Below are 14,814 nucleotides of genomic sequence, written 5' to 3'. Positions count from 1 at the left end.
GACGTTGAGGGCTGGGGGGAGGTGCGGTTATTGTTAAGTCGGTACGGGAAATCTATTGTTGCCTTTTGTGGATTCCCACTGCTCCTCCTTGAGATCGTTGGCGAATTCTTTGATCTAGGCTACTTTTATTGGAAGTCCGTGATCCAAAAAGAAAATTCCATCCTTATCCACTGTAAGTGATTTTTCTCAGTATATTTGTTCTTTCCTTGTACTGGTGGATAAGACGTGAGAGCTTTAAAAAGGTGTGTTGGCGAATTCTTTTGGTAGAATTTGCGGAAAGTGGTGGTGGTGGTTTTGGGGAAGCTGATGAATTTTGTATGCTTGGGATTTAAGCTATACCTAGAATTTTAAGAAGCTCGTGGGGGAAAGCTGATCTTTTTGGGGCCAGTTTTCTTGTCGAGTTGATCAAGATGATGCTGGGGATTTCTTGGAGTTGAATAGGTGAAATATGTCCCGTCTTACTGAGTTTTTACTGAATTTTGATGAAATGTTGGGAGATTTTTGGATCTGGGTTCAGTCTCAATTGTGTCAGTGCGCTGTGCTTCTTGTTGTGAATTGGTTTTCTTAGCGCTTTACAGAAGATGTGAATTGGATTCCTTTGAAAATTTTTGCCGATTTCGTAGTTGGTATCAATAGAAAAAATTTCTCAAGTTTGTAGGAGTTGTATTTAGCATAACAAAAAAATAATTTGGATACTAACTTTGATGAACTGGTTTGCTTCGTTGGGATCTTAGAAATCTGTATGTAAATCTTGCTGTTGGCAGATGCTGTTTGAGTTTGTAAATTTGGAAACATCGATACCTCGAAATCCTGGAAGAGGCACAGGGTCAACAGTTCTGTACCTCTAAGAAATCAGTGGTGCGGGGGAAATTTCCTTTTGATTATGGCAGCCAGGATTTGCTTCTTTCTGTAAACCGTAGTCAGAATTGAGTTTGTGAAGCCAGATTGTTGAAGTGGAGACGATTTATGAGTGTTCTTGCAACTCGGGCCTTTCTTTGCTTGTCCATTGGGTTTGTCGACTGATGGGGTGTTTGTATTCAAAGGGCTGCATTGGGCAAGTACCTGACTCCCCAACAGAATACAGGGGGAACGGAAGCAGAAGGGGAGTCGCAGATTCTGGTCTTTCTCCTGTTTTGTCAGATGGACTGGAAGAAGATGATCAAGTGCAACAATTGGGTATAACAAGGGATTCAGATGTGGGTATCAATCGTCTCTCGAGGGTTTCATCGCAGTTCCTTCCTCCGGAAGGGTCAAGGACAGTCAGGGTTCCATCAGGGAACTATGATTTGCGATACTCCTTCCTATCTCAACGAGGATATTATCCAGAGGCACTGGATAAGCAGAACCAAGATAGTTTCTGCATTTACACCCCATTTGGGACTAATCCTAATGATCACTTCTTTGGTGTGTTTGATGGGCATGGGGAGTATGGAGCTCAGTGCTCACAATTTGTGAAGCGAAAATTATGTGAGAACTTGCTCGGGAACAGTCGGTTTCATCTTGATGCTGTTGAGGCTTGCAATGCTGCTTTCTTAACAACAAATTCACAGCTGCACTCTGATAGCTTGGATGATACAATGAGCGGGACCACTGCGATAACCATATTGGTAAGGGGTAGAACAATCTATGTTGCAAATGCAGGTGATTCTAGGGCTGTGATCGCAGAGAAGAGAGGGAAGGATATTGCGGCCGTGGACCTCTCTATTGATCAGACTCCTTTTCGAACTGATGAACTTGAAAGGGTCAAACATTGTGGAGCGAGGGTGCTGACTTTGGATCAGATAGAGGGGCTAAAGAACCCAGATGTGCAGTGCTGGGGTACTGAAGAAGGTGATGATGGTGATCCTCCAAGACTCTGGGTGCAGAGTGGGATGTATCCAGGGACGGCATTCACACGGAGTATTGGAGATTCTATTGCTGAATCTATTGGCGTTGTTGGAGTTCCTGAAATATTTGTTATGGAGCTCAGTTCTAATCATCCATTCTTTGTGATTGCAAGTGATGGGGTTTTTGAGTTTCTCTCCAGCCAAACTGTGGTTGACATGGTAAGCAGTTCCTTGTATGCCCTGTTTACTCCTAATTTTTTTAATTCACCTAATGTTACAGTTTATGGGTCCATGTTATTACCATGATCAATATATACTTCCGTCAATGGATTCTAACACTAACATAACTTGGTATAGTTATTAAAAATATATAACCAAAATTAGCTTGTTTTAGATGAGAAGCTTATCCACATAATTTTGTTTCCACAGGATAGAAGGTATGCAAACTCTAAGTTGGTCATCTATTAGCACCTGGAATATTGCACCTCTTTCAGTCAAACAAAAAAAAAGCCCAACTGCTTTATGACAACTGACAATAAATTTGTGTAGTATCATTTAACTTTGGAACATCAGGTTAGAATAGTGGCGATAATTGGTTTCATAAGGAAAAGTACAAACAAATGTTTGTAGAATGAAGTATGAGTTATATGTACTGCTTGTCCCAGAGAAGTACAGTGAGGATGGAATGAAAAGCATAGCAGACATAAGCGAAGCTACAGTGAGGATGGAATGAAAAGCATAGCAGACATAAGCGAAGCCTTGGTTGGAAAACTGGAAGTTCTTCTAGTGCATGATGTCATGCCTATAAGTTTCAATAAAGAAAAGTGTAAGACAACACTGACGCATGCAACGTTATATGCTTTAGAAGGAGGTTTATGCATGCGATTGAGAATCATAGATATGCGAATGTTAAGATTGGTAAAGTGATGATGGATAGGCTGAGGACATATGTCAGAGGAAACAAAATACATATCCCGAACAAGGAGAAAATGGCTGCGAACCGAAAAAACAAAAAAGATAGCATGGGCATCTACAATGAGGATCTGAGGAAAGGGTAAGAAAAGAGAGGGAAGACCTTTGATGACATGGTTTTGTTTTGTGAGAACAAAAAGGATTTAAGAAATCTTGCAGTGTCAATGGATGCCACCTTTAAATTTAATAGGAATGGTTTGGTGGGGATTGGTGAAGATTCATACATATGCTTTATAAAATAGTGTAGAGAGGTTCGTAAAGTCAACTCCAAATGTGGCTCTCAGTGGACATATACATGTTTTGGACCTCTTTTAACCTTTTTTCAAATAAATCATATGCTTCTGGATGAATCCACCATAGCTCTACTCTAAACTTTCGATCCTAAAATCTGAACTACCAAAACAGGTAATATCATAATTCCAAAATTTGATTTATCTACTTAGCCATACGTTTAATTTTCAAATGTTATATAAAACTTCTTGTTTATTTCTGAGGTGATGGAAACATTGCGAAAACCAATCTATGGACCAACACTTTTGGTTTACAATTTGGGCCTTCTCTTGGTTGCTTGCATGGAAGTTATTTTTTTTCCAAAAAATTTGTAAGCCACTCAATGATATGACATGAAATATGTATGATATATGCTTTAGCAAAGAATCTGTTCTAGAATATAATTGTGATCACCTGAATTTCCAGCATGAAAAATAATTATGGGACCTGATTAATAATTAGTGAGACTAGATATTTTCCCTATTTGTTGAATACTATCCCTTGCATTTGATTTTTCTCCAAGGTGAACTATTTCACTTGCCTCTCTCTCTCTCTTCCCTGCTCTCCTGTTCTAATTTAGTCGCTGTGCTTTCAGGTTGCTAAGTTCAAGGATCCTCGTGATGCATGCGCTGCAATTGTTGCTGAATCCTATCGCCTTTGGCTACAGTACGAAACTCGTACAGATGACATTACAATCATAGTTGTGCATATTAATGGGCTAACTGATGTACGAGCTTGTCTTGCATCATCATCATCATCATCATCATCATTATTATTATTATTATTATTGACTCATACCCTTTCTTGTCGACAGACAACTTTCTTCACCCTCTAGTAATTTCTTGTTTCCTTTCCAGATGGAATCTATTCAAAATATTCCAGATGTGCCTGTAAGACCATTGCAACAAATTGTGGAGGTGACAGGATCCGAATCTCCATCCACCGTAAGCTGGAACTCCAGGAATCATCATGCAAGGCATGATTTATCACTTGCACGATTGAAAGCCATTGAGAGTTCCCTCGAGAATGGTCATGCTTGGATTCCACCCGCTCCATCCCATAGGAAGACATGGGAAGAAGAAGTAAATACGTAATTTATATGTCTTCATATCTGCAAAAGATTTGTATTAGTTCATTTCGAGGGAAGTTTCTCCTATCTGGAAGTGTTTGTCTGTCACTAAGTGGTCATAATAATGTTTGATGATATTCAGGCACATATTGAGCGGGCATTGCATGGTCATTTTCTTTTTAGAAGGCTCACGGATTCTCAATGCCATGTTTTGCTTGATTGCATGCACAGAATTGAAGTGAAGCGTGGGGATGTAGTTGTCCAGCAGGTTGTTTCTTGTTTATTTTTATGCCATGGCGTAAAATTTTGTGATTGAAGTCATGATAAAGTAGACCTTTTTTTTTTTTTGTAAAGTTGATAAATCATAATTAAACTGAGGTTACAAATGCCAAAATACAGGGTGGAGAGGCTGACTGCTTTTACGTTGTTGGAAGTGGCGAGTTTGAAGTCCTAGCAACTCAGGTGCTCATTTTAGTTTATGCATATTAGTTTTCTCAAATTATGGATTTTTTCCCCTCTAACTTACAGGCATAACGATGCACTCAAGCTTCATTTAATGCTATGGTTTACCAATTTTTCTGCAACAGAAATTGACAAGTATAGCCTGATAAACAAAAAAAATGTTTTCCTTTGTATAAAAATGGTTGTAGAATGGGAAATACCTGAAAATTAGGGTGGAAGCTTTGGCAAAAGGAAAATCAAGGATAAGCTATTTGAAACCTGCAGTGTATGAGCTGTAAAGAATGCATCATATCGACAAATGGACGCCAACAGCTAAATATACATGATTACAGCTCACCTTCTGACCTTCATATGACTGCTCAAGAGTAAATTTGACATGCTATGTGGTTTGTGTCCTTGACAAGCCCTCTCTCCACTTCTTTTTGTATAATATCAAATTAGAGAATGAATTCAGTCAATAGAGAATGAGGGGTAACTAGTGCGTGATTCATGAAACAACTGCTATCCAGTCACATAGGGAATCAAAACATATTAAGGCCATTACATTACCAGCAGTCACATCAGCATGCTCATTGTACAGTAGGAGGGTGAAACAGATAATACCAATTCCCAAGTGAATCATCTCGAGGTACTTAGCTTACTTGCTGAATGAAGTGAGGGATGATATCTTGCTTGCTCATCCAAAGAGGATAATCCCTATGCTAAACTTAGCAGCCAGTTGTGGAACAACGATGGCTGGCAATATCTTTAAAAACATGAAGGTCTTATGTAGAATTAATGGAAAAAGAAGTGTTGGGTAGTTTTTTTGCCCAAAAGGATGTGCAAAAGCTGCATGATAGATATAGGGGGAATGCTCAAAAACTGTCTTTGTTGGTCTCTAAACTTCAAATTTTATCTAGAACAACTGTCTGGTTTTTGTTAACTCGGTTTATTCACTGTCGATGTCATGATCTATATCTAGATGTAATATTTATGCTCTTGATAGAGATGTTTCAGTTATGAGAAGTTTCTGATCCTGGGAAGGGAAGGGCTTCTTCTTCTTCTTTTCTTCCTCCTTATCTGTCCATGTGCGTGGATGAGGGGGATGAAAGTTTAACTTCCCATTTTTACTTTGTAGCTTCTTCTTCTTCTTTGTCTGTTTGGGTTGGGGGGTTGAAGGTTTAACTTCTCCCTTTTAGTTTGCCCTTTTAGTGGATCGAGAGTTGCAAAATTAAGTCAAGCCATACAACTATTTAAAATCTCATCTATATATACTTGATGCCATGTAAATTTACATCCCAACAGTAAATATTCAAAAAACCTGCTAGCTTATCTGAACAAAAATTGAATTACTTAAATATAGGGTTGATATCATGTTTATCAAGTTATTAAAATTTTAATTAAAAAAAATTGTGCTTTATAATCTTAAAAAGTTAAAGACATAGGGTATATTGTTATAAATAAGTTATGACAATGATATGCTAATAAGATGAAATTTCAAGTTCAGAAATTCCTACTTGCATACGTCAGGTGCTTGCTTAACTTTTCTATCTAAAGCTAAAATTTATAATCTTTACTCAAGTGTAAAACATAATATACATGAATCTATGATTGCTTGAATATTTGATAATTCTACGGGCACGAAGTTTATTCTAGAACCCAAAAAGGCCAAAACGATTGAAATGTGATTACAAAGTCTATAAATGATAACATTATTCCGTATTGTCCAATATAGGTTTGTATCAGAAAATATCTGGATCCTATTCAATCTTGTACTGGAAGGGATGGCCACTGATGCATGTTAAATTGTAGATGTGTCAACCCCCCTATTTATTATGATGGGGGCATGGTTGGTCTTGTCCTTTATTGGCTGAAATATCACACTGGCTGACATTGGAATGCTGAAACTCGTTAATTTCACTTTGAGATTTTCACATCTGTTCAGAAAATTTTGCAAGGCTGAGCTGTAACAAGTTGTATTACAGGAAGAGGATGGGAAGGAAGTGACCAAGGTTCTGCATCGCTATACAGCTGAGAAACTGTCATCCTTTGGGGAACTATCATTAATGTGAGATATATTTCTTCTTCATGAAGTTTGGTTAGTACACATTAACCATACATTTCCATGTTACATGGGCCCTACTAACACCTTTTCTTTCATGCACCAGCAATGCATCTTAATTTATTGTAAATGTCAGGGACAACAAAAGAAATGCTAGAGGAAAAATTTGAAAAACTAGATAAGTACGTGGAAAAACTTTTGCCAGATCCATTTCAACCGTTTACACAAAAATTTCTAAGTAAGAATTTTTGTATACTTATTCGATTTCAATGAATTAGTACACCAATGAGCATTTTGACAACCTTGCATGTGTTTTTATATAAGCTACAATATTCACATGTTAAGAAATATAGGTAGGAGCTTGAAAGTAAGCTACTGCACTTTAAAAATATAACTCAAACAAACCCCCACATATTAGAAAAAGCTATTTATGGTTCTTTTAACCAAAAAAAAAAAACTTAAAGATATATAATAACAATACCCAGTCCTAGATGGAAGTTGAATATATACATTCACATTTTCATGTGTGGCGTGCCAAGAATTGTAACAAAAAGGCCCTATAATATCCTAATAGATAAAATATAGGTAATATGGAAATAAAGACAAAACAGATCTTGATGTGCTTCTGTATATGCTTTAAACAAACAGCTCTTTAAATAAATGAGTAAATAGTGAAGGCCCAAACAACCAAAATGGAACTGCAAAACAAAGACATGGTATTTTGGTTGGACTCTTAGAATAGGCATGTTTCAGTATTTGAAGGAAATTTCTTGATTGATAAAAATTATTTTTAAACAGAAAGAAAAATGGAACTTTAAATGAAAGGTCCCTTCACATCTTAAGTAAAAAAGAACAAAGGGGCTGGGACATGGATAGAAAATGAGTTTGGAATGGTTGTGTTTTCAGTAACCTAGAGATAGCTTTGATACACTAGATAGTAGATGACAAAAGACCAAGTCAGTTATATTAGCTTTTGCATAGCTCAATTCATATTGCCAAAAAGATCGGTCAATTACCAGACGGATTTGTGTATGCTCAAGGCAATCCCTGTTTTCACCTTAGCGCATGACATTTCTGGGATGTTGTGGACTTTATTTCAAGGAATCATCCAGTTTAAACCATGCATCTTTCTGTTAGGATCTGAGAAAACTGTTGCACATTATATTGTGTGCCTAATGGTTCTTTGGTTCCTTTCTGTAAACAGGTATAATAAACCACTTCAGGCATCTGTTCATGCAGTGACTGATGGAACCCTCTGGGCCTTAAAGCGTGAAGATTTTCGAGGGATACTAATGTCAGAGTTTTCCAATTTATCATTGCTGAAGTTGCTCAGATCAGTAGAGCTTTTCTCAAGACTGACAATTCTACAGCTGAGTCACATTGCTGATCATCTCATGGAAATCACTTTCTCAGATGGACAAATAATAATTGATAAGGTGCCAGCTGTGCACCCTTTGCCTAGAATCATTTTCTTCTTGAAAAATTATTCTTCTCTCTAAGGCTTTGAAAGCATTCTTTTTGTTTTCCTTGTCATTTGTCAGATGTCAAAGTTTATACATACATCCTATATATGTAGTCATGTATGTCATGATTCATACCCTGTAGCTTTCCATGTTCTATGTGCCTATGTTAAGTCCGTTTTTCAGTGCATGTTACTGCCTATTTTAAGGGCGGTGGAGTTATGGTGACTAGCTAGGGAGCATGTAATGTTCGTCATTCTTGACCACTTTTCTTAGTCATGTTCATCTGTTTTGCAGAATAACTGTCTCTCTGCATTGTATATTATTCAAAAGGGTCGGGTGAGGCTAACTTATAAACCAGAAGTAGTAAGTCCAAATATCTGCAGTTTTTTGTCTGCTCATCTTGCACAAGGAATTCACAGTCAAGAGCAGGACGAGCATGTGGTGGATATGACAGAGGGAAGTTATTTCGGCGAATGGACACTTCTTGGTGAGCATATTAGCTTGTTAAGGGCAGTTTCTGTTGGTGATGTGGTGTGTGCAGTTATTACAAAGGAGTATTTTGATTCAGCCATCAGGCCTTTGTTAAATTTTTCGCAGGACAATTGCAAGTATGTCATGATCTGGCATTGAAATATCTTATAGTTGACATTCAATACATGCATGCGTGCATATACCTAACCAATGTATGTATGCATGTGCATTTATGATGTTTCTTTTAGTGCAATGTACTGAATTGCATTAATGCTTGCAGGTTGAAAGATTCTCTAGGTTCTTCTAAGGAAAGCACTGTAAATACTGGTGCTGCAATGCCCATGAAGGTTCAGTTCTCTGATTTGGTATGGGGTTAGTGCCTCCATTGTATTTCTCAGGACTACATCTACATATTTATGTAAATTAAGGTTTAGGAATGGAAACTGAAATTTGGTATTGAAATGATGCACAGGAATGGAGAATGGGCATTTATGCGACTGATTGTAGTGAAATTGGTCTTGTCTTTGTAAAAAGTTCTGGTAGGTATATGATTTTTTTTGTACTTACTATACCATTTAAATAGTTGAATATAAGCATTCCCTTTACTTCCATGAAGAATATACTAATTTTAGATATACTGTTCGTTTGTTATGCTATTGAAATTCATATAAATATTCATTGTACATGAAGTAATTGAAAATTTTCATTCACTGTAATTATTTCTTTCAGAAAATATGCGAAGCTTAAAAAGGTTTTCTAAAAAGAGAATCAAAGATCTTGGAAAAGAGGCACAGGTCTCGAAGGAGAAAGATCTAATGAAGAGTTTGAGCCCATCAGCTTGTGTGCCACAAGTTATATGCACTTGTGCTGATCAATCATATGTTGGGATTTTGCTTAACTGTTGCCTTGCCTGTTCATTAGCTTCAATAATCCACACACCCCTAGATGAACTCTCTGCGCGATTCTGTGCTGCTTCTATTGTTGTTGCTTTAGAAGAACTTCACAAGGTCAGGCACCTTTTTCCTCTGATGAATTGTATAATTTTTTCTAAAAAAAAATTATTCACTTTCTGTTTTACTGACACCTAGTTTATATATCAGAATTCTATCCTTTATAGAGGTGTTTCACCAGAGGTTCTGATGTTTGATCGATCAGGGCATCTGCAGGTGAACCTCTTAATGTACTTTTAGCTAAGCCACTTTCTTTAGTTTCTCTTTAGAGAACTACTACATCATGTCTCTCACCGACACATGCTTATTTGCTGTAGCTGGTAGACTTCAGATTTGCAAAGAAGTTACTTGGTGAAAGAACTTTCACTGTATGTGGAATAGCGGAATCTTTAGCCCCAGAAATAGTCCTAGGGAAAGGACATGGATTTGCTGTTGACTGGTACGGTTGCTTCTGAACAAGCTGTATTCTCTGCCTAGTTTGATACGTTTAAACCATTTAAGAGCTCTGTACTGTGCTAATCTGAAAGATATGGAATCACAAAAGTGGATAATTCAGAGTTGGTTATGAATGTATAAAATAAAACATCTAGCTCACAAATTTATGCCTGAATCCTGCTATCATCTATCCTCTTTGTTTCATTTTTTTAAAATCTGACCTGTTATCTACTACAACTGATGTAAACTTTGTCACTATGTCATGGGGCATATGCATTCTAAGTTTTAAGAGCCACTATCCAAAGTTCCTGATAGATGCCATTTCATTGCAAAGGAATGAGATCTTATTTTTTACTTTACTTTTTTTTTGAGTTCTATTTTGATGAAACTGGACTATTAACAGGGGCAAAGCTAGACTGCTAATTTGCAATACATCAGTTTAGCATTAGAATAAGACAAACTTCAATAAACTATTATTTCAATATTTCATCAAAAAAAAAAAAACTGTTTCAATATTCAAGGACATGGAAGCTTCTTTTTTTTTTTTTTGTGGGAGGGGTGGGGGGGGGTCCTGAAAGTTGAGAAAAGGTCTCTCGAGCCAGGTTTCTAAGATTCAAGTCTATGGGAAAGCTAGGATTAGGCTAAGAGGTGCTGGTACTTCCCTCCAAAGCACGAAGAAGAAACTGCCATATGACACTGTTCTTTTAAAGTTTATACTTGCAAGCAAAGGGGTTATCTTACTGGCATCTTATGGGAAGATCACACAAGGATATTTTCTTAAACAATACTTGGGTTCTTTTGAAGATGGGAGTTTTTGTTCTAGAATACATTAAGCTTTTTCGGTGGGGACTTTAGGGGTATTCAGGTTGTATTAATTTTGCTTGGGTCTGTGGAAGAATTAGTTGACCATCCTCAATGATTTTGGTGGGTTAATTTCACATGTGATATCTGCTGGTGATAATGGAGGTATTTGGAAACATGAGGTAGCTTTCGAGAACTAGAGGATTGTGATTCTTGTCTGAAGAACAAGATTTGGATATTCATTTAGCCAATCAGGTCAGCCAAACAATTTAGTGAGAGGTATCTTTTACACTCACCAAGAAGTGCATCATCACATTTAGTGCTTGGGATGTTTCTTGGTTCCTCAGGTGAATTTCCTACTCAAGTAAACCTCTTATGCTTTTTAGAAATAGTGATCATAATAAAAAGGAAGATCAGTTTGCAAACAAAGTACTCTAATATTTACTTTTAAACATTCTTAATTTCCTAATCCCGACCTCTATGACTACAAATACATTCTGGGGTTCTGATTAAGATGAGTGCCAGGCCATAGTTAACATCAATTCCACGGTAAAATCTTACTAAAACAATTGTATATATTCCCAAAAGCAGTATGTTTATGCTATGACATTATACACCATGCTTTGTATGAAATGAGAGATACAATGATGTGATGATATGATATTTTAAATCAAAAAATTGAATGCATTTGAAAACAGTAGATACATCAAAGAGTGGGAAAAAATGATGAACTGAGAATTGTTTCATCCGATGCATGCTCTCTTCTCACATAATCAGGTGGGCTTTGGGAGTCTTGATCTATTTTATGCTCCAAGCTGAAATGCCATTTGGGTCATGGAGAGATACAGAACTAGAGACATTTGCAAAGATTGCCAAAGGACAGCTGACTCTTCCCCAGACCTTCAGCCTAGAAGCGGTTGACCTCATCACCAAGGTTTTCTCCCATCTTGCAGCATGTGTAGTGCGAGTTTTCTGTACTGAATTTATTTAGTGCATGGTTTATAACTGTACAAGCTTACTAGTTTCTCCACTTAATTTCACCAGTTACTTGAAGTTGATGAAAATGCACGACTTGGAAGCCAAGGGCCTGATTCCATCAAAAATCATTCATGGTTTGGTGATCTTGACTGGAAGCGAATTGCTGATGGCACATTTCCGATACCACAGGGAATTACTTCTCGTATTGATGTGTACTTGGAAAATCATGCAGAAGACATCACCATGCCTGCCTCCTCCTCATCTCAAGATCTAGCTGATGTCGACACCCCAGAATGGGTGGAGGATTGGTGATATCTTCAGAAGATATCTTTGCAGGATGGAGGAGAATATCAGGTGAAACTTTTGTTCTCACAAGCAAGTTTCACTCTGCAGTGATCATTATTTGGTGGTCGGCCTGAAACCTCTTGGTGTCTCCCTGATGAATTTAGCTTATGCCTCTTTATCATCTACAAATGTATAACTGATAGAGGTAGAAAATGGAGAGGAGTTCCTCGCCAGCGTATCTTATGCAACTTAATTATTGGAAAGCACCACTTCATCGTGGATGATGTCATATGATTGGTTCTCCGGAATAGCTCTTTAGCATGGTTTTGACAAAGATGGTGCTTGCTGGAGTTTGGATTGAGCACACTGCATGTCCTGTCACATAGCCGAGTTCAAAGGTGAGTAGTGAATTCTTTCATATGCAAATCTTTACTCGAATGTATTGTTTCTCAATTGCAACAAATATCTCTAGATGCTTGTTACAAAATGGCGTACCTGGAGCTTACAAGCCTCATTTATTGTTATATTTTTGATACGTTAATTTTAATATATATATATATATATATATATATATATATATATATATATATATATATATATATATATATATATATATTCGAGCATATGAGTGGAACTGCGTATAGTTTGTAATATTGCATGTACCGTCGAGAATCCAATTCATCGTGTATATTCTTTGCACCATTATTTAAGAGTGAAGACTCATTGCAGTTTGTGGGTGCTACTGATTCATTCATCAGTATTGGATTGTTATGATGAAAAAATCAAAAACATGAAGAAGAGATATTGAATTTTGATGCTCATTTTGTAGATCAGGGTTCTCGTGTAAGATTTGCTGAATGAGGTGTTTGTGTCACATATGCTTGCTTATAGCAAAAGCAAATTTGCCGCTCGTGCGAGACAAATGAGTCAACTCATGCTTTCTCGGTCAACTGCCAGGCTTTTGACCGTCCAGTCCCACGAGCCTTCGTAGAGGAGGCCCTCGGCGTGGTAGCAGGCGGCGCAGGTGATGGTATCGGGATGCTGGTGGGATTTTTTGGGCAGAATCTTGTAGTAGTCAGCGGCAGGGTGGGGAGCTTCTTGGATATCAGAGCCGGTCCGGGAAGGAGGCAGAGACGGACCGGACGCCGACCCGGTGGTTCATATTAACTAGGCGTATGTTGGTTCTCGTGGTTGGGGCATGTTTGGCTAAATTCACACAAAAAGCACCATCACTTGGAAAAGTCAAAAGTATCGAAAAGTTAATGAAGTTCCATAATTCTTCAAAAATTTTGTTACGTTGCGAGTCATCTTTTGAAATGATTGCAGCTTTTTGTATAAAGCAAGAGCTAATTTGCGGCACTAAAGCATGCCATGTTGGGAACAATTTGGATCTTCTCATGAGCTGGATGGAGGAATTGCAGACGATCCTTACAAATTTCACCCTAATTGGTCCTCATGAGAGTACATTTACGGGGCTGATGGATTCCATTCTATGCTCCTAAGAAAGCTTACCAGCATTGTAGGTTAATTAGGGGCATGAGAGTGCAGTAGGTGATACCTTTAGTCTGTGTTCGAGCAAGATGAAATTAGTCGAAATTAGTCCGCTTTTGTTGTGACCAGCTAGTGTAGCCTAGCAGTTGGTACCTGGCTCTTTGCTGGGTAAGTCATGATCAGAAAGTGTCAAGCAATTTTGCTGGTGGTTTCAACAAACAAGAATTGTGAAAAGTTGCTCATGGTAGACTTACAGAGATGTTCTTCTTTAGGATTCCCTCAAAAACTGGACTAATAAATGAGTATGAACTTGTTCGTCTTTGTGGAAACGAGATGGTTGATGGTTTCATGAGAGGCAATCAAATGCCGGCTCTTGGTAGGTATGGTGTCAAATAATCGAAAAAATTTCGATTACATGCTGCAATAAATACTACTCTAAATACTTATGTTTTCCTTCTAATGTGGCATTTGTAAGACTTCTCAAGGCTTCCCTGCAGACTCTGCGAGTGCCCAGACTCATGGTTGGTGTGCTTACCATTCTAATACTACTTAGGCAAGTACATTGGTATAAAAGGAACAGCTGATGGGTCTTTTAGGAATCTTATTCAGATTCTTTTGTAACCAATCAAACTCGGCCACATAGCCACGTCGCTTGCATCCTCGCAGCTTTACTTGCAGGTGATTTATTGTCCCTGAAATATGATTAATTTCAACGTTGTTCTTCCAATTCAAACTTTGTCCACTTCATAAGAATGTGGGCTTGCCTTTGGTTGTTTCCCGGGATCGCACTACAGGCACCAACAGATTCCTACAAATCCAAATGGAAAAGCTCCTCGGGAACAAATTATAAGGTCATTACACTTCCACCTTTGCGTGGGTGATCACGGATGATAGAAGGTGCTTGTTTTCCAATATTTTTCTGTGCTGAAGAATCTGGACTTTCTCTAATGGAAGCTTGCGGGTGCAGAATACCACTACAAAAAAAAAATCGCACGTCAGGTTTATCCGCATCTGGACCACTTCCAGTTCCTTCTGCCTTCAGTTTCCATAGAACAAGATGCCAGGCATCTTTGGATGCCTGAGGAATAATACAAAAAGGATATCCTTCGTTTTTCTCACCAATAAACAAGATTGACTTAAAAAACCATGAGAAATTAACAAGCTTTTATTTGTTTATTTTTTTTTAATTCCAGCATGAGAAGCAAACCTCACCAACCTCTCCAATCAGTAATGGACGATTCCCTCTAATCCTCTTCATGCCTTTCTCTGTCGGCCATGTCAACTTCCCATCATCCTCTCT

At 37.8% G+C, this 14,814-nt stretch overlaps 1 protein-coding gene across 2 annotated transcripts; it reads left to right on the top strand.

Annotated features, from left to right (window-relative positions):
• The first annotated feature begins 20 nt into the window (after window positions 1–20).
• LOC103702537 (protein phosphatase 2C and cyclic nucleotide-binding/kinase domain-containing protein) lies at window positions 21–13,318 on the top strand. 2 transcript variants are annotated; one of them, XR_603329.6, is made up of 16 exons: window positions 21–2,045; window positions 3,664–3,795; window positions 3,926–4,150; window positions 4,280–4,405; window positions 4,537–4,599; window positions 6,564–6,646; window positions 7,845–8,076; window positions 8,398–8,711; window positions 8,855–8,939; window positions 9,047–9,113; window positions 9,304–9,581; window positions 9,675–9,740; window positions 9,842–9,963; window positions 11,538–11,694; window positions 11,805–12,421; window positions 12,853–13,318. XR_603329.6 is itself a non-coding variant. In XM_008785010.6 (16 exons), exons 2-16 carry the CDS (start codon window positions 1,023–1,025, stop codon window positions 12,048–12,050), a joined length of 3,219 nt encoding a protein of 1,072 aa, XP_008783232.4. In that variant the 5' UTR covers window positions 24–172; window positions 765–1,022; the 3' UTR covers window positions 12,051–12,510. The 2 variants fall into 2 exon arrangements, 1 of the variants encoding a protein (XP_008783232.4); XM_008785010.6 differs by lacking the exon at window positions 12,853–13,318 and having other exon boundaries at window positions 24–172; window positions 765–2,045; window positions 11,805–12,510.
• Window positions 13,319–14,814: the final 1,496 nt, after the last annotated feature.

The sequence above is a fragment of the Phoenix dactylifera genome, chromosome 5 (genome assembly GCF_051530095.1).
Source record: "Phoenix dactylifera cultivar Ajwa chromosome 5, Ajwa_hap1_PhDact_Kaust_v1.1, whole genome shotgun sequence".
In the NCBI taxonomy this organism is placed as follows: Eukaryota; Viridiplantae; Streptophyta; class Magnoliopsida; order Arecales; family Arecaceae; genus Phoenix; species Phoenix dactylifera.
This window is presented reverse-complemented; position numbering and strand designations above follow the sequence as displayed.